Genomic DNA, 27,860 nt, shown 5'->3' with positions numbered 1-27,860 from the left:
TGGTTCATGCCACTTTCATGTCTCAAATGCAGGAGGATAAATAACAGCATAAATGAAAAAGCATAAAGGAAAAAGGTGCAAAATGTTAAGAGCCAAAATGCCAGAAGCCAATGTGGCATGAAGTCCACAGGAAGACATTGACCCGTCATGATTTACTGCACAAATGTGTTCAAGACAAGGAAGTTTCTGTCAGAGCAGTGTTTTCTTCACAGGCAAAAAGAATTCCCACTTGGTGTTTGGAGCCTTAAAATTAATCCATCCTTCTGTTGAACTAAAGCAATCACCCAGGGTGACTTTGGGGTCTGAGCTCAGGGGGCAACACCCAATTCCAGCTGCATGCCTACACTCCAGGGACCAGGTGTGGATGCTCCCCCAGGAGTGCACAGTCCTCTCAACACCAACCTGACACTGTACAAACCTAGCAGTGCTCACATCTTACCCTCTTCAGGATTTAAATGTTAAATACCACAAGAGTTTAATTAGCAGTAAATATTCTTCTCTTGTTTTTTTTAATTTCTCCTTCTAACTTAACAAATTCCATTAAAAAAACGACCAAACTTAATGATACTAATTAAAGCTGCATGTGTCAGGGAAGAGGAAAATAAGCATATCCATGAGTATTTCAGGAACGTTTACAAATTATTTATTTGCACTAAAAATCCAGAGCAACAGCCAAAGTCCAGCAAATCAGGTTTGTTTGGCTAAAGGAAAGCTACATCCCTGAAAGATGGAATTGCCGTTTTTTGGGCTGAAGATGGATACTGGAACACACTGAGAACAAAACAGAAGACTCAAAGAAGAAGGTAAAGATACAGTAATTTCACGAATACAAGCCGCACCAATTTGACCAAAATTTTGGTGGAAACCCGGAAGTGCGGCTAATATTCCGGGGCGGCTAATCTATTAACAAAATTCTAAAAGCTGCCAACACGGAAGTGAGAGCCCGCGGCAGCCCCAAGCCAAGCTGGAGCCCGGCCGGCCCCGGCAGAGGTGGGAAAGCCTGGCAGAGGCGGGGCCAGCAGTGTGGGGGGCGGGCGGCAGAGCCTGAGCCAGCAGGGCGGGGGAGCCCGGGAGAACTGGGGCTAGCAGTGCAGGGGAGCATGGCAGAAGCAGGAAGGCCGGCGGGTGGGGCTGCCTGGCAGCGGGGGAAGCCCAGCAGAATCGGGGCCAGCAGCGTGGGGGAGCCCGGCGGTGCGGGGGCCTGCAGTGCCGGCCAGGGCGAGGAAACGCGGCGGCGGTGCAGACGGGAGGGGGCGGCCGGCGAGCGTGGTGGCGGCGGCGGCAGCCCTGCCGGCGGGGCGAGCGGAAAGCGGCGCTCGCGAAAGCGCCGCCGCTCGCCGCGAACCGCGAGCCGCGAAAGCGCCGCCGCTCGCCGCGAACCGCGAGCCGCGAACCGCGAGCCGCGAAAGCGCCGCCGCTCGCCGCGAACCGCGAGCCGCGAACCGCGAGCCGCGAAAGCGCCGCCGCTCGCCGCGAACCGCTCGCCGCGAAAGCGCCGCCGCTCGCCGCGAACCGCGAGCCGCGAAAGCGCCGCCGCTCGCCGCGAACCGCGAGCCGCGAAAGCGCCGCCGCTCGCCGCTCGCCGCGAACCGCTCGCCGTGAACCGCTCGCCGCGAGCCGCGCGCCGCGAAAGCGCCGCCGCGAGCCGCGAACCGCGAGCCGCGAACCGCGAGCCGCGAGCCGCGAACCGCGAGCCGCGAACCGCGAGCCGCGAACCGCGAGCCGCGAAAGCGCCGCCGCGAGCCGCGAGCCGCGAAAGCGCCGCCGCGAGCCGCGAGCCGCGAACCGCGAGCCGCGAACCGCGAGCCGCGAAAGCGCCGCCGCGAGCCGCGAGCCGCGAGCCGCGAGCCGCGAGCCGCGAAAGCGCCGCCGCGAGCCGCGAACCGCGAGCCGCGAAAGCGCCGCCGCGAGCCGCGAACCGCGAGCCGCGAAAGCGCCGCCGCGAGCCGCGAGCCGCGAGCCGCGAGCCGCGAACCGCGAAAGCGCCGCCGCGAACCGCGAGCCGCAAAAGCGCCGCCGCGAGCCGCGAAAGTGCCGCGGGGCGGGCGCGGCGCGGGGCGGGCGCGGCGCTCGCGAGGCGCGGCGCGGGGCGAGCGAAAGCGGCAGCGGGGCGGGCGGCGAGCCCGGCGGCGGCAGCCCTGCCAGCCGGGGCGAGCGAACGCGGCAGCGGGGCGGTGCTGACGGGAGAGGGGGGCCAGCGAGCCCGGCGGCGGCGGCAGCACCACCCGGCCAGCCCCGCCGAGCCGTGGCGCTGAGCTGGGCCACCCGGCCCCGTCGGCAACCATGAGCGGGCCGAGCCTGCCTGGCCCCGCCCCGAGCCAGTAAAGCCCGCTAAGCCGCGATCCTGTTACTAATTGGCCAATTTGTGAAAGCTGCGCACGGATTCTCGCGACGAACGAAAGTGCGGCTAATATTCGGGGTGCGGCTTATCTATTGACAAAGACAGCAACATTGTCGAGGCACCGGGGGTGCGGCTTATAATCCGTGCGGCTTGTATTCGTGAAACTACTGTACATCTAAGCACCTACCATTGCCTGAGTGACTCCACTTGAAGGCAGGACCCTGTTGCCAGTCTCAGCCCCCACCACCAATCCAGAATGTGTCAGGACCCAGCTGTTGCAGGAAACTAGAAAATTCTTCATTCAGTTTACTGCAGAATTCTGCATGCAGGTTTGTGTTCAGAGTGGCCAAACAGAAATGAGCTAAACATTCAACAAATTAAAAAACTTTTTTTTTTGTCCCTAACCTGAAAAAAAATAGTTACAATCTATTGTGTGTTCTCAGTATTCATGCCAAAAGAGCTGGAGGGTCCATCTGGGCACCAGCCTAGGAGATGTGGGACTCTAAATGCCGCTTCCACTGCACCTGGGTTTCACTCAACAAAATTCTTATGTGAACTGAAAACAACAGAGGGAGGATGGAAAGGGTGACCCATGAAATGCCCCTGTCCTTGACCTGTCCTCCTCCTAAGGATCAACCAGTGCTTTTTGTGCAGCTCTCCCTGTCACAGTGACAACTGCAGCTCCCCTGCTCCAAAGCCCAATGTGCTGCTGCTCCTACCTAGTGAGAGGAGGTCACCAAATATACCATCGACAATTACAGCTTCTTCTGCTAGCTGTAAAAGGTTTCTATTCAAGAGTTGCAATTGTCTCCTCGTTGGAATAAAATGTGAGGTATTTTAGGAAGCTCTTAGAGAAGCTGAGTGGATTGAAGCATTGTTGTGCTAATTAAAGCTTCTTTGATTTTCCAATGCTTAATCTAACACTCTGTGAAAGTGAGCATTTTTAATAGCAAGGCCAGCCATGGGAGATAATGCAACTCCACAAGTACCTGGTGGAAGCCTTAGCACAGAGTGTTGCTCATCTTCTTTTCTCTGCAGACTGAAAAGAGCACGAAATTGTGTTTCCACAGCCTTCTGAGGGGAAAAGACACAACCCTGATCACTCCTGTGGGCTCTGGGTTACAGTGAGAGCCTGTATTTGGCTGTGGCAGGCCAGAGCAGCTGCTCTTGGGGACAGCCCTGGATCAGAACTCAGAATTTCTGAATGTGATCTGCTTTGGCAGCCAGACCATCTGACTTAAACTGACAGCCCTGAAGGCAGCTGCTCCAGATGCTGCAGAGGTTGGACAACACCTCTGCACTGGGCAAGGGTGCACCCATCAGAAAAGTCTGGGTTTGCTTTCAGAGCTAAAAGTCATTCTATGGCTTGGAGGAGTTTTAAGATTCTTATTCATTGAAGACCAAAGAGAGTGTATATTCACACCTGAGACCCATAGGATTCCATGAGGCAATTGTTCTGTAGCCATTAATCAAGCAGCACACTAAAACTGACCAACTTCCAAGATTAACTGCCAGATAAATCAAATTTATGTCGAAATCATCACTGTTACACAAAATAGGTAAGAGGAAAATAGCACCTTGTTATTGAATGGACTATTGAATGGACTCAGCCCCTCTGCTGAATTATTGCTCCTCTTAGAACAACTTGCCAAAGCAGCAGAAAAAGAAAGGAGCTTTTTCCATGGATCTTCATGTCTGTTATCTAAGCTGTACCTTGTTATCTAAGCTGTACCTGCAGAGACACTTTTTTTCTCTCAGTGTAGGATGTTTTAGAGAGAACCTATACAGCAGGTGGCTTGGTGTAACCAAAGGAAGGACTCAACATACAACCTTTTTGTAAATTATGAAGTATAAAATACAACACAGGAGAATTTGCATTTTGGGGTAAAAAAACCACACATTTACTTTTGAGATTAAGTAAGGAATTAACACAGTACACAGTGTTGGTTGGGTTTTTGTTGGTTTGTTGGGTTGTTTTTTGTTTTGTTTTTTTTTTAATGGAGTGATTTTAGAGGGAGAAATCATGTCGTAGGACCTGGTCCTGAATGCAGAAAGTTTCCACAAGAAATAACAGGAGCTTTGCTAAGAGAAAATTGGAGAAGATTGCTACTGCAGAGATGATAAACAAGTTTGTTTTTTGTTTTGTTTTTTGGGGGTTGGATTTCTTTTAAACATAAGAAAGAGAAAAGAAAGAAGCAATGGGACTTCAGACACACCTAGAGCCAGCAAAACTCAGTGACAGTGATCACCCCCTTGACCACCACAAAGCAGCCAACAACAGACAAACAGTTTGGACCAGACCCATTCAAGATCACTGCAAATCCTGACTGACAACTCAACAAAACAATTTCAGACAGTTTGTCAGTGATATTCAATCAACTGACTGAACACTCAAAGCTATCGATGAACGAGGCTTTCATTGACAAAAGCTTTTCTCTACCAAGAAGGCAAAACAAGTCAAGCAATCAAACCACAGGACAGACCACACAGAATGTTCTGCCTCGTGTAAGGTCAGGCTATTTCCACTGCATTTCACCCATGTGTGATCAGCACTCTGTGTGCACCCCACTGCTGGACACTGCCCCTATCTCCTGAAACACCCATCTCTAGGTGGACTCCCAAGACACAACAGATTTGGCACAAAATAACGAGCATTGATGTCACTGCCTCCTTCGTGTACAGCACAACACTGGGACACGGCACGCGTGGCTGTCGGAGCACTCTGCACAAACACACCTGCATAAAGCCATTTTCCACAGAAAACAACATCCACTCACTTGGATTTGCTGACATCCAACCCAACCCAGAGCCCATGGCTGGTCACACAGTGGTTTGAATTAATACCCTCAAACCTTCGGAAGGTGCAATCCGTGGCCAGTAGGTTTAACCAGGTTTTGAGTTTTGGTGGGACTGAGTGATGTCTCAGAAGTGAGGGCAGCACAGTTTGGCCTCAGAACACTATTCAGGGCTAGATCCAAAAGCCTGCAGAAGCCAAACCTTTGGATTAATTGCACTGTAAAGCTTGAGCTGACATTTACAGGCCTCTCAAAGCCCACAGCCACATTTCCCACTCATTACATTGCCACTTCTTATACCACTCAGTAGGAAAACCGTCAATAAAGCAACCATTCATTTCAGACAGAGCTGGCCAAGAGTGACAGCAGAGAAACCAGACTCCAGAAAATAACCAGACAGAATAAACCTGGGTAAGATCCTTAAAAATTATCTTTAATTGATGCCAAGTATGAACAGATGAACGAGTACAGAAGCAGGTAAAACTGCATAGATGAAAACTATGCATTTCAAATAGTTCAAGAAATCATAACATCAGATGTTCTAAAAATGGTAAGTCAAACAATTTCACTACTTGGAAGTAAAACGAGCTGTAATGTGACAATGAAGTACATACTTGACCCAAAGTATAAGCGATTGGTAAATGGTGGAAATAAGTACAGCTGTGTCAGCTTAAATGGTTTGTTGCCCTGATGGTGCACTTCCATATGGAGACTATCCAGTTTATATATTTCACATCGGCAATATTTGATCTTTAAAGTCAGAGGTATGTCTGAGAGGCCATTTACAGTTCTATTGACAGCTGTTATTTATTCATTTCAAACCGACATACTGCAAAAAACCCAATGTTGTACATGTTAAGGAAAGGAAAAAAAAATTTCATCATAGCAGGTTATAGGTAAGGGTTTGCTGAATTTAGTCATAAAAATATCATTTTTACTTTTGTACAAAAGTAAAATATACATTTGATCCCAATTACATCATAGAAATGTCACTGAAACTATAACATGGATCAAAGACTGATGCACCTAAAGGAACTGAATGCAGCGTCTTCATTTTATTATAGAAACTAGAAATGGAAGATGATTTTTTTTATATATATAACTTGTAGTGACATTTGCTAGAGCCTGTGAACAGGTGAAATATACAGAATTACATAGATATTAACAGAAACCTTGAGACAAATTTCAGTTAAGACCTCAGTTTCATTTTATTTCCTTTGAAAATATCAAAGCATGCTATGCCTTGACAGCATAAATTGTTGACCTCACCGGTGGCAAGTTCACCTGTACTGAGTGAAACTGTAGAACACCCTGAAGTTTCTTTTTTTTTTTTTTTGCAGATACAAATACTGACACCTTTAAGAATACTTGATAAGCATTTCAGGAAAAAGGAAATTCCCTACACCTGATTAAGTAAATCCAGAACAACAGAAAACAGAAAAAGAAACTCAGCCTGAATTAAGTCCAACCAAAATTGAAGTGTAGGTCCCTGGTTAAAACATCTCAAAAAAGGAGCCTGTTCCAGACTTGCAGGCAGCAGGTCTGGGACAAACTTGCCCTGCTGTGCAATTGCAAGGACAGCTTTGCAGTTCCGTCCAGCTCTGCGGCTACAGAGGCTAAATCACACCTTGGAGCTGACTCTGCATCCCTGTGAGTCTGAAATTACTCTGAGGATCACTGGCATCAGGCTGCTGGAAGCCTATAGGATCAGACCATTCCTGGAAAAGCTGCAGTGCCTCCCTCTTCTTCAGGTTAGGGGAAAAGATTAATCCAGAATGGCACCCCTCAAGCAACAGTTATCAAGGTAGTATTTGGAAAGGAATACATTCTCTCCATGTATTGCATATGTATACTGAAGATTTCGCTCTAAAATACCTTTTCCTAATAAATTTCAGATGTTCTGACCTAGTGTTGGTTGTGTTTTGTTCAATAAATGCGCATATAAGAAACTGCACTGTTCGAGTGTGGACTATGGAAAAGTGAAATTCACCCTCAGTTCCTTAAAATCAGCAGATTTTGGGGTTACACTTGGGCTTCAGCTCTCTCACAGTACAAACTAACTTCCTGTACTTCTGCCTAATGAAAACCATCGTCCCTTAGTAAAGAAAAAACCCTGTCAATACAAGCTGCCACTGCTCCTGCTGCTGCAGCCTACAATGAATGATAGACAGCTGGTTTGCTGAGAAGGGTCTGAGCTCTGAAATCTCTGCCTGGGCAAAAACCACTGCTGCAAACTGGAGGGCTTTGGCTGGATTTTGTCCTGTCTCCAGAGCTTTGTTTTGTCTCACAAGTGCTTGTCCCTGTGACTAACAGTACATCAGGCTAGCAGTTCTGTAAAGTGGAAATTCATTTCCTTGGGCCACCATTGTTTTCAGCTTCCCCAAGGCAGCAGGGTGGATTATCCTCACCAAGGTGCAGACCAGGAACAAAGGGAGGGACTCACCAGAACTGGCACCAGGATCAAGTGTTAGCTTTCCCCTCAGTAAGCCAGGCTGTGAATCTGCAGCACTCGTGTACCAAGAGTTTTGGTGCACGTGGGCACCCCCTGCACAATGGGGTCACTTCCAGTACATCTAATGATTATTTACTACAGGCTTATCTGTCTGAATGGACTTGCGAGGCAGATGAGGTAAACTGCATTAAGCCCCATTGTGTTCGGAATTAAAGCAGCCTTAATTCAATTCAGGTTACTTCCCTTTCAAAAAGAATGACTCCAAATCAGATTAAGGTTGCTTTAATACTGCAACAGAATGTCCATGCTGGGCTTTAAAGCAGTTTAACAAATCTACTTTAAATGCACACCTTTCATTAACTCAGATTAGTTTTCCTGAAGTCCCCAGAGGAGACAAGGCTTAGGAGACCTCATGCATGGAATCTTCATGGATGCTGTGACCTCTCAGCCTGGCTTACTGCACTCTGATTCCTCATGAAGGTGACTAAAGCCATTTCATGGCCTATAGGGTTTGAGCTCTCAGCAGTCCTGCAGCAATCCCTCAGTTCTGAGAAGGAGCAGGGTGCAGAGTCCTTCATTCTCACTTTCCCTGGTGCTCTAGAGCTAAGAATGGTAGAGCCAGATGGGGAGTTCTGGCAGGGATACCAGCCTATGGGATTCCTGCCTGCTGACTCTCTGCTTCATTCCTGCCTCTGCACTGCAGTGCACTGCTGCCTTGCCCTTGCCAGGTGAATTCCCTCACTGCTTTCCCTGAGTGGATGAAGGAAAAGCTGCACAGGACCAGCCAAGAAGCACAGAGAGGCAGTGGGTGGTAGAGGGGGCTTGGGGAATGACTCCTTCTGCTGGAAAAGCCGCCTTCCCCTCATCAAACTAAAGGCTGCCCTGTCCACTGGGTTTCCTGTCCAGCATATCGTGGGCATCGCTTCCAGGAGGTCCCTACCAAAGGAATTCTCTTGACTCTTTCAGAGAAGCATTACACTGGCCATCAGCTCATTTCTAGACCTCTTCCAGTTACTTAAAAAAAACCCTTAGAGTCCACATGTGGCAAAAAGAAACACAAGGGCCAAAAGGGAAAAAAAAACAACAAACCAAACAACAAAAAGAGATAGAAAAATAAAAATAAATAAATAAATAAATATATTTTTGAAAGGATGCTTGCTGATAAGAACAGGCAGTTTGTTAAGTGCACCTTCAGGCCCACAAAGACATTTCAGCACTCCTGTGTAAAGGGAGTAAGAACCTTGTTTTTGTGGTTCATTATTTTTGTGTCAAACTTGTCAAACATGCATGCCTATGCTACATGAGGTTAATTCCTGTACTCCATATGGGTTGAGATCCTTTGCAGTGAGCTATAAATGGACAAAGCAACATTCAGGCTCCCCAAAGCACGAGTTCTTATGATCCATCCCGGTCTCCTGACAAAGAATCGCTGCATGCAGCACTTTGCTCTGTGCAAAAGTAGAATGATCACCACCCTGCACACTGAATTAAGGGGTGCACACCCAGCTGGGGCAGAAGGAACCCAAGTGAGGCCTCATCTCCCAAAGGCATCCTTCTGATCATCGCTCCCATAGCACTGAACTGATTATTGCTGTTTAGTTTAGTCAGGTGGTGGTTTTAAAAGCTGAGTGCAGCATTCAAGTCCATTTTGACATCAGAAGTCATATCCTACAATTCAAGAGTGTGGGAAGATCAGGATCACTGGAATTTAACGGGGAGAGAGGTGTGCCATGGGCAAGGGTGTGAGCAGGGGACAGGAAAGAAGCTTTACAACATCTGCCTAGAGGATGTAATGCCCTGTTGTATCTGATGCTTTGCACTTCTTGCAGGAGTTGGAGCTCCCTCAGTTCTTGATCCTTTTCATTGCTAAGATTCACAGAAGTCACACAGTGAGAAATAAAGTCAAGTCTTTCTGGACACCTGGCAGGTCAAGCTTGTGCGTTACTGCAGAGTTAGGGTTGGTTTTTAACTCTAAATGCCTCAATTTTATCTCATATATACATGTGTCTGCATATGTATGTATGTGACACACACAGGAGCAGACATACATATGTATATATTTATATATTTGTACACATATATACATATATCAGAAAGGTAGGGGAGGAAAGGATCTGTACAGCATGGAAGGAGATGTGTTCAACAGCAGTTGGCCACATGCTGAGTGCAGAATGAAGATCCTCAACTTTGTCCATTTGAAAAATTAAGAATAGTGCCTATGTTTGTTCAGATCAAAGGTCATTATCTTCCAGGGCCTAGCAGTCAAGGCTGGCATGTTGCAGAAGATACCTTCTCCTAGCAGTGCTTCCCTCACCAGGAAATGATGAAAGTAGAGTAAGATCAGGGGCCAGAAAGAAGAGCATGGCTCAAAGGCTGTGGTGGGATCTAAGATGTGAAAGCGGAGGGAGCAGACAGGGAGGGGAGGGCCCTGCAAAGCCTTTCCCATCTACCTGCTGGGGAATCCAAGGGAAAGAAGAGCACAGTCCTCCAGTCTGGTAGCCTGACTGGGCGATGCCAGGGCTCCTGTTCCTCCTGCACCCTGCCCTGCAGGGACCAGCTGCCAAAAAACCTCCTCAGAGAAAGGAAGGGCAGATACAGCGTTGGCAGTGATGCCTCTATGAACAACCTGGGGGAACCTGGAGCCTTCCATGGACACAACTATGAGTTATTTGGCAGAAGCCCATGCAGAGCCCTGCAGCATCACACTGGCTGGGGAAGGAAGTATTCCACGGGCACTGGTGGTCTCTGCCCGCCTCTTCTGCATCCCTCTCACTCACACTCGATCTTTCTATCCCTAAACCCTTCTGTGCTGTGCCAGCAGAGAGCACAGGACACTCCTGACAGTGGACTGACTCCTTGTCCTTTCCCTTGGTGTCTCTGATCCACTCAGTTCCTGGAGGCACTTTCAGCAGTTTTGGGGGGTGTAAGATAAAGGCACTGTGCAACTCTCTCAATCAATCTGCTGAGTCTCTTCAGTGAGTTCTGGGGGGGATACAAAAAAGTCTCAACTGATGACTGCAAAAGAAACCAGCTGCTGCAATTTGGATGCATGTAATAGATAAGTTTCATTTACATTCTGAGAATGCACCAAAAAGCATGCATCTGCACCTTTCATCTATAGAGGATACTAGGTTTTTAGGTGTTGCTATATATAACTTGACTTCTTAATTTTCCATATAGCTTTCCCTTTAAGGGATGGGATACGTTCCTTTCTGACAACGCCTGGACAAAAGCCAACACATTTCCCTGAGCAATGCAGGAAAACAATCAAGTTTCTCTAATCAGTTCATTCAGGCCCTCAGTCTATCAAGCGCATTTTTTTTTATTTTTATTGTTATCATTATTGTTGTTATTATCATCATCATTATTATTATTATTGAGTTCATGCACTAATTAATTCAAGTTACACTTTAATCAAATAGGCCATAATGCTGAATATTTGAACATGCTTTGATCTCCAAAAGTTATTGTTCCCATTTGACTAACATACGCACTTAAATACAGTACTTTAAATTACTAGTCAACGATTTAATAAATTAAGGAGTGCACTTCTGGTGAATGCAAATCAAAAAGTAAAAGAAAATAAATGAAAAAAAGAGAGGAGAAAGGACCTATTTTTAGAAGATTCAGTTCAAACGAAAGCTTATCCGCTATTGTCTGAGGTAACGTTTCAAGCATGCGATCATAAAATAAATAGTATCAAATTCAAACATGCTTATATTAAACTCCATTGTGCTATCTTGCAACAGAGGGGCTTAAAGTTTTGTATCCAGTTCCGAAGGGGGAGATGGGGAAAAGTGTGTTTCTATCATCTGCATGTGAGAGAACTTAGCAGCATTGCAGATGTTTTGTCTTCACTTTTGTTTGTTACTCTCCTTTTAAGATATTTCTTCTACGGACAGCAAAAGAGACCAGGCTTAAGTAGGTTTTTTTAATAATGTGCTGTGTGGATCTGTAGGTTGGAAGGATGGAATCTTTCACAGAGGGGGCGGAAGGAAAATTTGCACTCCTTCATAAACACCACGGCAAACGCTCGCCGCAGGTTTTGGCTGATCTTTTTTTACTATTGTTATCTGATGCACTTTCTTGCAACTGTGCAGTTTTGCAGAATATTTTTACTGGAATCCATGCATATGCTTAATAGCTCTAAAAACTGTCTTGCTTAGTTTAAGATAACTTTATCCAAAAAAAAAAAAAAAGCAAAAAGAAAGAAAAAGAAGAGATGGGAGAGGAAAAGTTTAGGTCTAGCATAACGGCTTAAAACTAAACTAGTTCAAATGGTTATTCTTTACCAGGTGGAAAATGTTTTTTTGAAAATAAGCAAAATTTTATCTTTCATGGATCCTGGAAGCTTCTTTATCGCAGAGCAAAGATTTGCAATGCAACAACGCATTTACGAGGTAAATAAAGCATTCAAAGACTATCAGTAAAGCATCTACAAAGTGTGACTGTGTCACTAAAGTCTTCAAGCTGTGAGTGGGGATTTTGTTTTGTTTTTTGTTTACACATCAGTCAGCAGCTTGCTTTTATTAACGCAGTTTTGGTTGGCTACAGTGCAGTTGCCAGTTCTGAGATTAGCCTCTCTAAAATTGTCTATGCTATTATTCATATCCTCTTCGATTTCCATGTACTCAGATTTGCTGATTGTGGAGGAGCTGCGGCGACTGAGATCACTGTCAGATGCTAAATTAGGGGAGCTAACGTGAAGTAACTGAGCCTGTTCTTCCCCTTCTGTTTCTCGGTGGTAGAAGTAGTTGAAGTTGGACACGATGACAGGTACAGGCAGGGCAATTGTCAGCACACCAGCGATGGCACACAAGGAGCCTACGATTTTGCCTCCAATTGTCACAGGGTACATGTCACCATAGCCCACAGTGGTCATGGATACCACCGCCCACCAGAAAGCATCAGGGATACTTGTGAAATGAGACTCAGGTTCTTCAGCCTCAGCAAAATATACCGCACTAGAGAACAAAATCACCCCAATGAAGAGGAAGAAGATTAGTAAACCTAGCTCTCTCATACTCGCTTTGAGGGTCTGTCCCAAAATCTGGAGGCCCTTAGAGTGCCGGGAGAGTTTGAAGATTCGAAAGACTCTTACCAGTCTGATGACTCTCAGGATGGCCAAGGAGGTGGCCTGCTCTCCTTTCTGAGTCCCCTCCCGCTCGGCCATCTCGGTGCCCAGGGTGATGAAGTAAGGGATGATGGCCACAATGTCAATGAAGTTCATTATGTTCTTGAAGAAATCAGTCTTGCTAGGGCAAGCAAAGAAGCGCACCACCAGCTCAAAGGAGAACCAGATGATGCACAGGGTCTCCACCACAAAGAAGGGATCTGTGAAGATGTTGGATTTGTAGACCTGGGTGGTGTTGTCAGTGCGGTGCACTGTGTACTCCTTGTCCTCCTTCAGCTCAGGCAATGTCTCTAGGCAGAAGATCACGATGGAGATGAGGATCACCATGACAGAGACTATGGCAATAACCCTTGCCGGCCCAGAGCTCTCTGGGTACTCAAAGAGGAGCCACACTTGGCGCTGGTACTCCCCCTCCGGCAAGGGTCTCTCCTCATCTTTAATGAACCCTTCATCTTCCCGGAACTTCTCCATGGCCTCCTCGCCCAGCTCATAAAATTTGATCTCCTCAGAGAACATGTCCAGGGGGACATTGACGGGCCGGCGCAGCCGCCCCCCGGACTGGTAGTAGTAGAGGATGGCGTCGAAGCTGGGCCGGTTGCGGTCGAAGAAGTACTCGTTGCGGAGCGGGTCGAAGTAGCGCATGCGCTTCTTGGGGTTGCCCAGCAGCGTGTTGGGGAACTGGGCTAAAGTCTTCAGCTGCGTCTCGAAGCGCAGTCCCGCAATGTTTATCACCACGCGCTCACAGCACTCGTGGTCGTCGTGGGCAGCGGGCTGGTAGCTATCCTGGGGGTGGCCAGGTAGCGCAGAAGTCTCGTCCATGTTCTCTCCAGCCATCACGGTCATGGTGGCACACGGGAAAGGGGACCAAGGGGCAGGGGAGAAGTGAGGGAAAGGGAGGAGGAGGAGGAGGAGGAGGATGGAGGAGCACAGAGAGACCCAGGGCGGTTCAGGGGTGGGGGGATTGAGGTGGGATGGGGAGCTTGAGGAAGGGGTGGATGTGGAGCCTAAAGGATGGAAATACCCAAAAGGGGAAAAGAGAGGTGGGATGAAGGGAGAGGCATCAGGGATGATGGGAGGGTGAAGAAAGAGGGAAGAAGTACCTTTAGGGGGGGCAGAGGGCAGGTAAGGTGAGGGGTCCTGTCCCCCAAACCGGGAGGCTGAAGGTCTATGGAGTGCACCCCCAGGCTGGGGCTCCCCTCCCCAGCCGTCTCCTTTAGCCTTTAACTCGATCCGTCCACTTTTCTCGCCGGCTCGACCATCGCCGCAGCTGCTGTCACGAAGCTACCACACACACACACACATGCACACACACGCACATACACATAAAATAAATAAATAAATATAGAAATAAATATATAAATCACGGGCTGGCTGGGAGGCGAGTCCTTGCAATGCCAACTCAGCAAATTTCCATCACCTGCCTCTTCCTTCCCCCCCCACCACCGCCACTGCCCTGGTCCTCTCCTCTCTTGCGCTGGGGAGGGAGGAAGGGTTGGAAACACTCTGCTTTGAAGGCGTAAAGCTCACTTGCAGGATGGAGGCTGCCAGGGAGGAGAGAAACAGAAAAAAACAGCCCCCAAGCCCCTCCACAAACACACACACACTCAGGCGCAATGGATTGGCTTTCGCACCGGCAGGAACATCCCGTTCTGCCCACTACGGCAGCACATGCGGAGTTCTACGCGTTCCTACACATCCCCCGACGTGCACCGAGGCCTCCGAGGCAGGAAGGTGCCCCGAACTCATCGGGAGGGCTTCCCGGGCAACTTCAGCGGGCTCAGCCCTGCAAGGAGTCTCCCGAGCACCGCGCATCCCGCTCTGGAGACTTAGCTGAGCACTGACAACTTCATCACACCAACCGAGGGGTGGGGGGGAATGAGAGAGGGGGCGCAGAGCATCTCCTCTCCTGCTTTGCAGCAGCTAAAGGTAACTGAGAGAGGGACAAGGGGGAGGAGGTCGGCATCCCAGACCCACACCGTCCAAAATCGAGTGGAGAAGGGAGAAGGGGCTTTTCCTTACCTGCTCCGGGCGAGACGCGCCGCTCAGGAGAAGGAGCCAGTGCCCGAATGCGTCAAGTCGCCTTGCAGCAGCATCCAAAAAAACCAAACCAAAACAAAAACCGCAGCGGCAAACTTAACCCTCCTCCTCCTCCTCTCGCGCCCCTCTTTATCACACAGCGATCGCTTTACAGGGCTGCCTGCGAGACACTGAAATATTCATACACTGTCTTAGGCTGCACCAAGGGCGAGTGGGTTTAATTAGTTTCTGCTGAGAACCGCAGTGGGGGGTGGGGGGTGTGCGCGGAAAAGAGTGCAAAGTACCTTTTCCAAAAAGGCTCGAGTTAGTCCATAAAATCAAGGAGTCCTAGATAGCTGCCGGCTCTCCAGCTCTCTTCCCTTAGGACAGCTGGAAAAGGAGCCGGGCGCTGGGCAGCGGCGGCGGGGGAGATGTCAGAGCGCCGCAGCCCTGCAGCCGCATCCCCGGAGTCGGTCTTGGCTCGTCCCGGCAGCAGCAGCGGCGGAGGCAGGAGGAGGCAGGAGCTGGACGCGTGTGGCAGGAGCGAGAGGGCTGCTGAATGCATAAGAGCGAGGAGCAAACTCGAGCCATTTCTTGACGCTGCAGTATCAGCAGAAACCTGAGAGCTGTTTGGTGCAGCTCGGGGGATCGGGAGGGCGGGGGAGCCGGGGGCCGGGGCCGGCGGAGGAGGGAGGGAGGGATGGAGCGAGGGATGCGCGCTGCCCCCGGGCCGGCCGCCCCCGCACGCTGCGCGCCGCGCCCCCGACGCAATGCGGGATGGGCCGGGATGGGGCTGCGGGATCCGGCTGCGGGATGGAGCTACGGGATCCCGGGCAGCCCGGACAGGTGCGCCGAGGGCCGGCGGGACAGCGCTCCGTGCCCCGCAGCACATCCCGCACGGAGCGGGGCCGCACATCCCGCACCGAGCCCGGCTGCGACCCCCGGCCCGCCCCGGGACTGGACGGGGCTGCGCATCCCGAGCCTCCTGGACACGCTGGGGGAGGCTAAAGCCCGAGCAGAGTTGGAATTGGGAGGGTTAATCGTCAGGCAGGGACGGTGCCCCTTCATGCTGCTTTATCGCGGCGAATTCGTTTAATTGATGAATCACATAAGTTGGAGATGGAAAAGACCCATTATGTCATCAGCTGGCCTCCCCTGCCGGCGCAGGATTGTTCCCCACAGTATATGATCGCTTACATTATATAAAAGCCTGCTGCTCACTTTGTCAGAGCGGGAGCGGTGATCAAATACAACCCGTGCCTGTGTAATTTGAAGCACTCCAGAGCTAAGTAACACCAAGTCCGTGTTTAACAGACCTGGTCTCATTAGCTTTCCACTGCATAATACATTATCTTCACTTAAGATCACCACCTTGGCAGTCCAAAAATACTTAACCACCTGACCTCCCCGGTGGTTTCTGTCTCTTCTTCCCTTCCCATTACTTTGTTGTTTGGGGTGAGTTTTTTTCATGATGTTTTGGGGTTTAATTTTTTTTTTTACTAGAGTAAAAATCATTCTGAAATCCTCTACCCCTGTCAGTGCTGCAATCACAGCTAGTTAGCATGCTGCATTCACCAGCCCTGTGGAAACATAAGTGCAAGAAACAAACAGATTTCCTGTCTAGCCTGCTACAAGGGTGGGTTTTGTTGTTTGGTTTGTTTTGGTTTTTTTTTCAGTATCACATATGCTGAAAGTTTTGTGAGAAACTTCTGAAGTTCTGAGCAAGAGAAAAGTCTCCTTTTGCCACTCTTGGGTGATACAAAACACAAAATAAAAAGAGAGGGTCTTCTTCCAGTGAAAAATAAAACGATTTTCTGTCTGAAGTTCAGCAGCTCAGCATCAGCACCCAGCCCTGGACCCTAAAAAGTAAAAATTAAACCCTCCCACCAAAAAAAAAGGCTGTCCCATCACTTAAACTAACCAGGCTGTTTTTCAACCCCTTGAGAAACTCAGAGTCAGCCTTTGGCTGCACATCCTCTTATGGCAGTGAATTCCACGCCTGGGTGGCACGGCTGCTGCAGAGGGCTCCGGGAGCTCGGAGCTCTGCGAGGGAGCACTCCCCATCCCCGGTGCAGGGCTGTGTCCCCCTGTCCCAGCCCAAAGCATGCTCAGGATTGGGCTGAAAATGCAGATCTGACAAGCAGAGGCCCGAGTTCACGGTGCTACTCTGCCCTTGGCTTCCTGCAGAATTGCAGGCAAGTCTATACATTCTGCTTTTGCATCTGGAAAACAGGGCTTAAAAGTGCTTCCTTTGCCTGTCACAGCTCCTTAGGCTGCTGGATTCTCAGAGCTGCCTTAGCACAGCAGAACCCAAATCCTCACTGGGAGCTGTGTGCATACCAGGCACAGAAATAAAAACAAGAGGAGTGATAGCAACCTTTGTTTTTCCATTACAGCAAAAGGACAAACTGGGATATTGCTCACCCCCCTCCTCATTTTGAATAGCTTTGAACTGTGGGATTTCACTTTGCAATCCAACCACCATTACTGACAAGGAGTCACGCTGGAAGGGAAGGATCTTTCTAAGTGGGCTGTTAGCCATGGGGTCAATAAAATCTTGTTAAAGTACACAGACTAATGAGCAGTGTAACTAGGGCTTGCAAGAAGGTCGTATGTTACACATTATAGTGCTAAGTAGCTTCAATTAAGTGTTGAGGAATGGAAGGAGAATCCAACTTGCTGCCAAATTCAAAGCCAGGCTGCTGCTATTTCCTACCTTCTATATTACAGAAAATGGCCAGCAGCAGTTGAACTGGTAATCCCCCCAAGGAGCCACACTGAAAAGTTCTCTTCAGGAACAAAATTTTTTCATAGGGAAACTAAAAATTGCAAAAAACTTTGCAGCCTTTTGTGGTGGGAAGTCTGGTGGTACTGTTGTAATGAGAAATAACAGAATTTTTCCTTTTTTTTTTTGTTTTAGAAAGAAAGAATCAAGTTGTTGATTAAAAGTCCTCGTGTGTTGTGAGGATTGCAAAAAAATTGTCTTGAATGAATGTGAATCTGAAACAGGATTTGAAAAGTAAGCATTGGCTTTACATAGAGAAACAGGCTTTAAACACTGCTGCCAGGGAACCTGGAAAATCCTGATTGAAATCAATGGATGCAGAAGCACAGTGGATTTCTGAGCATGGCATCATTCCTGTGAGTGCCTTGAGTGACCCCCAAAATTTCCTCACCAGCAAGAGACATTTTGTGTGATTAAAAACCATTGTGAAATCCAGTGGTAAAGGTTGTCCTGATTGTTTGAACACTGTATGGATCCTCACTGTAATCCCAATCCATCTAAACCTGGAAACCAAGCTGGAAACATTATAGCTGCACTTTGAGCTACCTAAAGGCACCAAGGACTTGTGCAGGTGTCACCACACACCTCATTTAATGGCCTTGGGAGGCAGAGGATAAAGTGAGATGTCCTGGCCCAAATTTGCCATGCAAAGCTCTGTCAATCGTTCTGGTTCATGACATGGAAAGAGTCAACTGATGGAACCAAAGGTGAGCTTATGGTGTTGACAGTTGGGTTTTCTTCCTTCAGGGGAAAAAAGAATCCTTTAAAAGCTTTTAATCTTTTAACACTGATTCATGAGCCTTGCTAATATCCCTCAGTATTATCAGGCATTTTTTGTGACAGGGATAATCAAATCTCATGCTTCAAAGAATACTGATAGCTGGTGGGAGATGACAATGACTTTGGTTCCCTCTTGTTGTATTGTTTCATTTTTTCTCCTGTTCCCTTTTAAAGCCTTAAATATTGGCCTTCTGTGATCAAAAAAAGCCAACTAGACCCAGTCCTGTTGCTAGACAGAGGGAAGAGGAGAGCTTGGGAGTTATCCCTGTGAAGAAGGAAGCAGAAACTGCCCTCACTCCTATGATAGTTGTGCCATTAGGACCAGCCTGGAGAGAAAAGATGTCCCTGTATCCCACATCAGTGGGCTAGAAAGGCACAAAGTGTGGCAACAGGAGAATGGCTGGGCAGGGAAGAACAGAAAATGTCTTATGTTAGGTTGGGGTTGAGCTTTCTTCTGTCCTCCTCAAAAGCAGCTGTATAATCAGAAATGGAAACAAAGTGCCAATCCACCCTTGAGAATATTCAGGACTTTTTTCTTAACGGGAGCCATTTTGGGCTTCCCATAATTGGATGATCTTGTAAAAGCACCACAGCAAGAATTTATGTACCAAGAGTGCTGCTGGCCACCAAGTGCAGAGAGCAGAGAGTGAATTTCCTCCTGTCATGAGGGGTAAGCACCACACCAAGAGCCGCTGTCATAGAAGGGAACACCTGAGGAGAATAGAGCACCACCAGTGCAAGTATATTCCTGTAAAATCCAGTCTTTGCAGTGGGTCCTTGCAAAACACAACCAAGAAGTCAGTTTTGGGAAGTCTGAGTATGCTCCTGTGTGAGTTCATTTGCAGGATGATTCCATCCCATAAAAAAAGATTCTGACAGATATCTAAAGAAAGGCTGCTTCATACAGCATCGAGCTGCTCAGGAGTGAATCAGAAAGTTGTGGTGTTTTTGGAAAACAAGCCTTGTTATGAAGCTTGAGGCTGAGTGGTGATGAGTGATAGAATACATCATCACAGAATGGTTTGGGCTGGAAGATCATCTGGTCCGAGATGAAGATTAACCAATTCTAACCCCTGCCAGAGCAGGGACACCTTCCACTATCCCAGGCTGCTCAGAGCCCCATCCAGCCTGGCCTTGGACACTTCCAGGGATGGGGCAGCCACAGCTTCTCTGGGAAACCTGTGCCAGGGCCTCCTCACCCTCAGAGGGAACAATTCCTTCCCAATATCCAATCTAACCCTGCCCTCTGTCAGTGTGAAGCCATTGCCCCTTGTCCTGTCACTCCAGGCCCTTGTCAAGAGTCTCTCTCCATCTTTTTTGGAGGCTCCCTTCAGGCACTGGAATGATGCAATGAGGTCACCTCAAAGCCTTCTCCTCTCCAGGCTGAACAAACACACTTAGTGGAATTCTCTAAGAAAACAAAGTGTGCTCTAGGGCCTCAAGGCATAACAGGATATCCCAGTGCTCAAATAATCTGCCAGTCTTGCCATAGCCATAATCATAGCAGAGCTACAAAATCAGCTGGGCTGCAAGGTCTCCTGCAACAGAACTCCAGGAACACTCATGAACAGCAACATTAGATTGCAGCAATGGGAATTAGAGTTTATAGCAGAGGCTGTTTTAAGGCCAGTGGACAGTTGCAAGCTCTTGATGAGTTGCCATGAAATATGGCCCATTATCACTTGGTCTCATGATAAAGGACACTCAGAAAGACCATCCATCACTGAGCAATGTGGAGGGAGAAGTCCTCATGGGCTTTGTTTAGCCTTCCCAAGAAGTATTGCCTTATTGTTTAAGCAGGATGGTGCCTGCCTCAAAAGCTGACTGCAGGCTTGAAATCCAGGCTGCCAAAACATGGCAGTGTGTTGGCACTCTCTGTTACTGAGGGGAAATTCTTGAAAAGGAGAGATGTAAAGGAGAGATGTGAGGAGACCTACAGACAAAGGAGTAGACTATACATCAGAGGCAGTGCAAAAGAAAAACAAGAGTTATCTGCATAAAATGAGAACCTACTCTGATGCCAAAGCAGAGTCTACAGGATTGAAGTCACCAGTTTTTAGCAGTAATAGGCTCAGTTAGATGTATCAAATTTAAAAGTATTCAGTGTTTCTTATGAGTCAGGGCAGCATCTTACACTGGATTCACGACTGTCTTTATCACACCTGACACAATGTGAATGCTGGGATTGTGATCATGTGTGCTCCCAGCAGAAACTAAGACATGCAGTGGAGGATTCCCAGCACCAAGGCAGAGACTGAGGGCAGTTTCTACTGGAACTGGAAGTGCTGAAGAAGAAGGAGCTCCAGCCATGATTTCAGACCCACAGGACAGCACATTAGACTGAATGCAGATGAGCTGAAGCTTTCAGAGAACAGTGACATCTATGAACTCTTCAGTGTTTCCATTTATACCTCAAAAACCTTAGAGCCATGAAGGAAATGAGCAAAAGTGGTGAAGGATTTCTAGTGGTTCATAGAGAAGATAAACTACTAGGTTCTTCTTTTTGTCCTCCTGCCTCTCAGGACACAAGAATTATTGAAGAATTTATCACACAGAGACAAGGTTTGGCAGCAGTCAGGGCCCTGTGTGATAGGGGAAAGGCAATCTAGGGCAGGGAACCAGTCCCAAAGAGCCACAGAAAGCTTGGAACTTGCGGCAAAGTCTGGTGGAGCCCTGTGGGAAACAGAAAAGGCATAAAGCTCTTATAAAACTGTGTGAAAGCAAATCTTAGAATGGAGAAATGCAAGAAAGTTAAAGATGGAAGGACAAGAAACAATAGGGCCATGAGCTGTGTAGAGATAGGCCTTAGAAAATATGTCAAGCAAGATAGTAGAAATATGCAAGCTTAATAATGAAGCTTTATCCATTGTTTTAAACTATCACAAGTAAGCTTTGTTAGAAGCAAGATGTACATGTGAGTTTATTAATTTTAGCAAACACTTGTCAGCTTTTCACATTATGCTATTGGCTAAAAAGCTTTTAAAAGACCATGTAACTAAGAGAACTTTGCTGCTGTAGCAGCTGAAGCTGTTTCCATCTCCCATGCTTGGCTGTGTAAAATAAGATTGATGATTATGATGGAATGAAAGCTTTGAGACAGCTGCTCCAGCAGTCCCATCCCATTGTTTGTGTATATATATGTACATATAAGAAAAAAATTACAGATCCAAAAAAAATTACAGCCCTGACACGGCTGGGATGGAGCCAGATGAACAAGGTGCTGCTGCAAGGTGCTGCCTGGTGGGACAATCCCAGAGTGTCACTTTGGGGCACAGCCTGAGGATGCAGCATGAGCTGCAGCAGGAGGAGAGCATGCTGAGGAGGTGCTGAGTGCTCCTGGAAGCTGTCTGGGTGCAGTGATAAAGGCATGGAACCACTCTGTGTGTCCAGAGCTCTGCTGGGAGGAGGAAGGAGCACAGGCACTGCCTGCCTCATTACTGGGCAAAGGATTGAGTGTTTGTATCTCTGTGTGTGTGCACATGTGCAAGATGTGATTTTATTAAAAGCAGGACAAGCAGTAATCCCCGAGGATATACGAGCTGCCATCAGGAAATGAATAACTTCATACCTAGAGGGGGCTTTATTGGAGCCAGGCTATTCCAGCAGGCCTGATGGATAAACACTGGGTAAACACTGATCAGCTGGGATCTCCCTGCCATTCCAGGACACCTCTGCAAATGGCCATTTTTTAAGGACAGGGGATGGGTGCTTGGCTTTCTTCTGGAGGAAGCTCTGGCCAGAGCTGACCAGGAGTGGAGCAGTGCCTTCCCATAGCCTGACAGTCCTTGCAGCCCTGCTCTGCCACGGCTCCTAGCACTCTGCAGCAGAATTTGTGCCATTCAGCACTTCACAGGCCAGATTTGAGCACCAGATGTCTTGCCATGGGTATCAAAAGTGAAGAAGAGTGAAAACAAACAAAGTTAGCAGCATAAACAGTGCCGGGACTGATAGTCAAAGCAAGGCAGTCAGGAAAGCAATCCTCACCTGCCTAAGCTGGGACTCAGCAAAGCTTTTCCCCTCAGACTAAACAGGGAATGACCAATGCATCTACTGAAGGAAATGTGGGGAGGAGGGTGGGTTGCAGTCCTGCAGTCCAGGTTTTGGAAGCAGTTACACTAAACAAGACACTCACAGTATAGAAATGGAGAAAACAGAAAGTTTGCATTTGCTGCTCAGAGTGGAGCAGATACAAACACAAGCAGAGAGCAGCAGCACAGGTTAAGGCCACAGGAAAGCAGCTGCAGCCTGGCAGGGATCATGGGTGGCAGCTACAGTGACAAGAGGGTGCTGAAGGAAGGCCAGAGGTAGCTGCAGAGCTGGGAGAAATGTCATGACACTGCCTGAGCAGAGACCAAACCAGAGAACATCAGCACCAAGGGGTTTGTGCAGCACAGCCGCAGCAGCAGGATATGGGGCAATGTAAAAGATATGAGGGCAACCAAAAACCTGGCAATAAGGGGGTCCTTATCTCTTGGGGGCACTCAGGATCTTCAGCCCCAGCGCTAAGCCTGTAGAAAGCCTGAAAGAACCAGAGAAAATGCTGAGCAGGTAATTCTGTGTCTGTGGCAGAGGGCTGGAACTGCTCCCTGCTACTGCTGTCCTTCCCTGATGAAAATTCCCAGTCGTTCTGCAGAGCTGCTTTGGCAGCAGGGCTTCCTCTTGCTTTATTTGCAGCATGCAGGAGAAGCAAAAATGCTTAACAGGGTGTGTTTCAAACATACACTTGCCTCAGAGCCCAAATTTAGAGTTCCAGTTGCATGTCCTCTTTGGGAACAGGGCTCTTGCTGACCTGCCTGCCCAGAATGTTTCTTGTCTGCTGGAGAGACAGCTCAAGTGAAGCAGAAGCAATTATTTGCAGAAAAAGAAAGAACTTGACTAAACAAAACCTCTGTCGGCTACCGCATATTAAAGTGAAAGACTCAGATGCTTTGAAGCCTTGTCCCCAGGTGATTTTAAGTGCTTCAGAATAATTCCAAGTCTTACCCAAAATGAAGGCAGTGAGGCACCCCTCAGACACTACCAGGCCATCAGTGTCCCATCTTTTCTGTGCCTTGGGCACTGCTGTTGTTCCAGCTCCTCAGTCTTGCTTTTTTGTGTCTCGCCCTACTTTATATCTGGGCCAGGGTCTGTTCTGGACTCGAGAAGTTTGTGACCTATTCCCTTTCTGGAACCTCTTCTGTGCTGGCTGTGGCAGAAGGGAATGGTCTGCTTCCTGTTGGTTGTATTCCTTGAATGCTTTGTTACATTTGAGTTTTGAGCACCTCTTTTTATGATTTATTTTCACTTGAAGTCTCAAAATCAAGTCTCACGGAGTTTAAAATGCCACTGAGTGCTTAGTGAGCACATTGCAGTAGGGCCATTGCACTTCAGACAAATCTCTTCCTCCCTATGTGGCAACTTGCTGATTTATTTACAAATTGCTTGCCTTTAGAATTTCTAAAGCTGTTGTCCCTTTACGTCCTGCTTTCCAAATCTTTGAGTATTATGTAGGAAAAGAGAAAGGACATTCAGCTGGTACCTCCTGTCTGTGTCCAATTGCCTCAAGGCAACAGGCAGCCAGTTAATATTCAACACTTACAGCAGTATTTTCTGACTTCAGCAGTGACTAAGGGCTGATCCCAGGATAATGATTCCATTGTACTGTGCAGCAGAGAAATGCATTGATGCTGTGAGGCATGCCAGGAAGAGCCCTTCAGCAAGGGGCAGGCAGCAGTGAGCGTGGCAAGATGGATGTTGTAGGGCAAACACAGCAGTGCAGGGCAAAGCACCTCACCAGCAGCTACCTCCTAATGTTCTGCCAACACCAGTGTGTGTAAGAGGGGATGCCCCAAACCTGAGCCACAATATCAGACCACTGTTCTCACCCAGTCTTACCAAATAGCTGCTTTTCCTACACCCTGGTATGTGCTTTGGAGCAGGGAATCACTGCCAGAGCCACATCCCCAAAGCAGCAGAACCCTTGGCAGAGCTCTCAGCCTCTGGGGTGTGTGGCAGCAGCCAGCAAAACCCACTGTGGAAGGAAGTTTGCTGTCTGCCTGAAACCTCAAGGTGATCCATGTTTGATCTTTGGGATTCACAGCCCGTCCTAATCACAATCTTTGATTTCCCTCATGCTTACTGATACAGCTTAGAAACACTAAATGGTTGTTTTTCTTAAAAACAGAAATTGTTTTACAGTTTAAAAGCAAGAGGTGGTGCTTGCCTCTGTTCTCATGAGCCAACATTTTACCTATGGAAATTTCCATGGCCTGGGTGAAGAGAAAAAAATCCCACCCACCTGCAAGGACAGGCAATACCCAACCACCCAGGCCTCCAGTGTCGTGGAATGTTTTACACATGGCAAATCCGTCCCTTTTCTCCTGTGAATGAATATGGATTTATCTAGAGTCCCCAAACTGTGGATGGATTTCAGGTTCCCTTATGAAAATTCTACCTAGACCTGCCTGAGGTCACTGTGTGTGATTCAATGAAGCCAGTTTCCTCCAAGAGCAAAGCAGTAGATAAGTGATCATGATATTTTGTTTGACTGATAAAAAGAGATAGAAATATAATCACTAAGAAGCTATATCAGATGATATCTTCATCTGCAACACTATTTCTGTGTTTAGGCATCTTGTGGGGAAAAGCAGAGATTAAAAATGCATTAAATATAGCAGCTAAAGATGGTGAATGGCATAGGAAAAAAAAAAAAGAAAATGCATAGAAATAATGTATTTCAACATAAACCAAATCCTTCTTTAATTGATCTGTGCAATATATAAAATTGATCACAAATCATGAGTAGTTTCAGGTTATCCTCAGCTGTAGATTTACAGAGTTTACCTTGTTAAAAGAATGATCACCCTTCTAACACAGGCATCTGTGACTGTGCATATCTCATTGGATTGCTACCAGCTGGAATCAGAGCGTGGAGCAGAGCTCTGACCTTTGTGCTGCAGAATCAGAGGAAACAACCAACTGAAGGAGATAAAGGAGAGTCCTCCTCATAAGGAGGAAGTGGTACAGAAATCAAATTCACTTGGGCAAAGGTTCTGTTTGCCAGCCAGCCCACCAAGGCAAAGAACTCCACCTACTCAGCCAGCCACAGGGAGGATCTGGGAATTTTAATATGGAGCATAAAATAATCAGAGCACTGTGAGGAGTTGGCACAGCACGGTTTGGAGGGTCCATTTGCTGTGGAATCCTGTTTGTGGAAGAGCTGTAGGAGCAGACCAGGCTGCTCTTTCATTCTAGCCAGGAAAACAACAAAGACATCCAGTGACATTAGCACTGAGTAAACACAGAACAATCCAAGGAGCTCTTTCCTCACATAATATGGAAGTCACCGCTGTATTGAGGACAAGCACAAGTCATATGTTCCCCTTAAGTCCTACTTAATCCCTGCTTTGAGGATTTAAAGGACATTCAAGTGATTCATAAACCCTGTGCATGTTGTCTGCACAAGAATGATTTTTTACCCACCACAGAGACAGCTGAGCCATTGGGAATTCTGCAATGGGTTTCATCAATGGAATGATGCTGTTGTGTTCAGGAAGGCCTGGCTGAGGCTCTGTCTCAGTTGCAGCTGTAGCTTTACCATCTGACATCCTGGTAATCCAAACTTATGGTTTATGGTTGCCCTGATTCCCCACAGGGTTCTGCAGGTAATGTCTGTGTCTTACCGGCATCATTGCATATCTGGCTGGGAAAGGAAGTCAAGGAGGAGCTCTGCATCAAGCACAAGCCAGGAATAAAGGCAGGAGGTCTCTTCTGACAGTTTATTGATCTGAGCCAGCAGTACCAACTTCCTGGTTAAAAAAAAAAAAAAAAAAAAGTGATAGTAAAATATGTGCTTGTTTTCAGAAAATGTCCAGTTGGAAAATGGGCTGAAATCAGCAAGACAGTCCCTAAATGTTGCTACTTTTGAAGGCAACAATCAAACTATGAAAGATGGTTTTTTGCACAGTGTGTGTGAATTTATTTTTGCTTGGGGTTTTGGTTTATGCCTCGTTGTGGTGATCTGTTCTTGTTCCTCTTGCATATTTTTTTTGCAGGTTCCTTGGCAGTGGCTCCTGCATCTATCACAGCTCCGTTCTGCAGCACACAGCGGAAAGGAGATTATTCAGATCTATAGTTCTGTCAAATGACACTCCTTAAGATGTTATGTAAGCTTAAAAAGGTGAATTTATGCTCTGGCTTATATACCTCTTTGTGCCCAAGGCACTTTGATGTATAAAAATCTTCCAATAAAAGCAAATAAACATGTACACCCACCACTTGTTGGGCCATGAGCTCTGGGAGTTATTTTGTAGAGGGACTGATACCTTCATACCTCCTTTCTTAAAAGGAAAAAGAAAATTAGGAGAGACTATTTACAAGGGTCAGGATGAAAGAGAAGGGATTCACACTGACACAGAGTAGGGTTAGACTGGATATGAGGAAAGAATTTTATGAGGGTGGGGAGGCTCTGGCACAGGTTGCCCAGAGAAGCTGTGGCTGTCCTATCCCTGCCAATGTTCCACACCAGATAGGATGGGGATCAGAGCAACCTGGGATAGTGGAAGGTGTCCCTGCCCATGGTAGGGGGTGGAACTGGATGCTCTTAAGGTCCCTTCCAACCCCAGTCATTCTATGAGTCCATGAAATTCGAACATGTTGTAAGAAGCAGAGAAAAACTGGTACTGAAAAAGTATCGGTGACAAACTCCAGACAGGGTAATTTAATTTTTTCATCCACAGAGTAAATCCTAAAACCTAGATAGAGTTCTAGATGCTGGATTCTACTCCCAGAAGCCTTGGTTCTCACTTGTGACCCTCAGCTGCAGCATTAGCTTGGTCCACACACTTTTCTTCTCCATCCCATCTTTCATCTTGTCTTTCCTATGTAGGCTGTAGTCTCTGTGGAGCAAGAGTTTACATGTCCATGTCCTTGTGATATGTAATTCAGGTGGCCCTGATCCTGTGCCAGTTGAAAAACAGAAAAATCTCCAGTTTGACACTCAACAACACAGCTGGAAAATTGGAGAGGGAGTAAGAGTACTGTTTGTTTCTAATGGAGCATGACCTCTGGCTCTGTCCAGCTTTGATCACAAAAAGAAATCTTTCCCAGGTCCTTTTGTACTGCTTCCCCTGCTGTGCTGTTCTTTTTTGCTCCTGGATAGTCCCCCAGCTGTGGCAGGAATTCCCAGCTCTCTGTCCCTGCTGGGGGGAAATGGTGCTCCCTGCCAGCAGAGGTGTCCTGGATGCAATTATAAACCAGAGGGATCTCCTGTGGCATGGGTAATATTGCATTTACTCTGGACATTTAGCAAGAACTGGTGATCCAAAGCTTGCTGGCCCCATTGCAGCCCTCCTTTCCATCAAAACTCCTCAGAGTTCTCTCCTATAACTCCATCTTCCATGCTGGAGCACCTTTGGCTTTGCAGCAGATGGCAATGCAGCACTGCCCGCTGCCAAGACCAGCCAGTTCATTTTCCCATCATCTGCATCTCACTATGAAGCAGCAGAAGAAGAGGGAAAAAAAAAAAAACCCCACTTGGCAGCTGATCTGTGGCAGGGTATCTCCTGTTGTGGGGCTCT

General features: G+C 47.5%; 1 protein-coding gene across 3 annotated transcripts; it reads right to left on the bottom strand.

Annotated features, from left to right (window-relative positions):
- Window positions 1-5,548: 5,548 nt before the first annotated feature.
- LOC116995275 (potassium voltage-gated channel subfamily A member 1) lies at window positions 5,549-15,409 on the bottom strand. 3 transcript variants are annotated; one of them, XM_033057836.1, is made up of 3 exons: window positions 15,044-15,409; window positions 14,742-14,929; window positions 5,549-13,726 (listed from the first exon to the last, which is right to left on the bottom strand). In XM_033057836.1, exon 3 carries the CDS (start codon window positions 13,563-13,565, stop codon window positions 12,090-12,092), a length of 1,476 nt encoding a protein of 491 aa, XP_032913727.1. In that variant the 5' UTR covers window positions 13,566-13,726; window positions 14,742-14,929; window positions 15,044-15,409; the 3' UTR covers window positions 5,549-12,089. The 3 variants fall into 3 exon arrangements, with proteins under 3 accessions (XP_032913727.1, XP_032913726.1, XP_032913728.1); XM_033057835.1 differs by having other exon boundaries at window positions 14,742-15,409; XM_033057837.2 differs by lacking the exon at window positions 15,044-15,409 and having other exon boundaries at window positions 5,549-14,003; window positions 14,742-14,841.
- Between the last annotated feature and the right edge of the window lie 12,451 nt (window positions 15,410-27,860).

This window comes from Catharus ustulatus, chromosome 4, assembly GCF_009819885.2.
Source record: "Catharus ustulatus isolate bCatUst1 chromosome 4, bCatUst1.pri.v2, whole genome shotgun sequence".
NCBI lineage: Eukaryota > Metazoa > Chordata > Aves > Passeriformes > Turdidae > Catharus > Catharus ustulatus.
This window is presented reverse-complemented; position numbering and strand designations above follow the sequence as displayed.

Excerpts from the sequence above, each read along its gene's own strand:
- LOC116995275 (XM_033057835.1), bottom strand. The coding sequence starts at position 13,565 with ATGACCGTGATGGCTGGAGAGAACATGGACGAGACTTCTGCGCTACCT.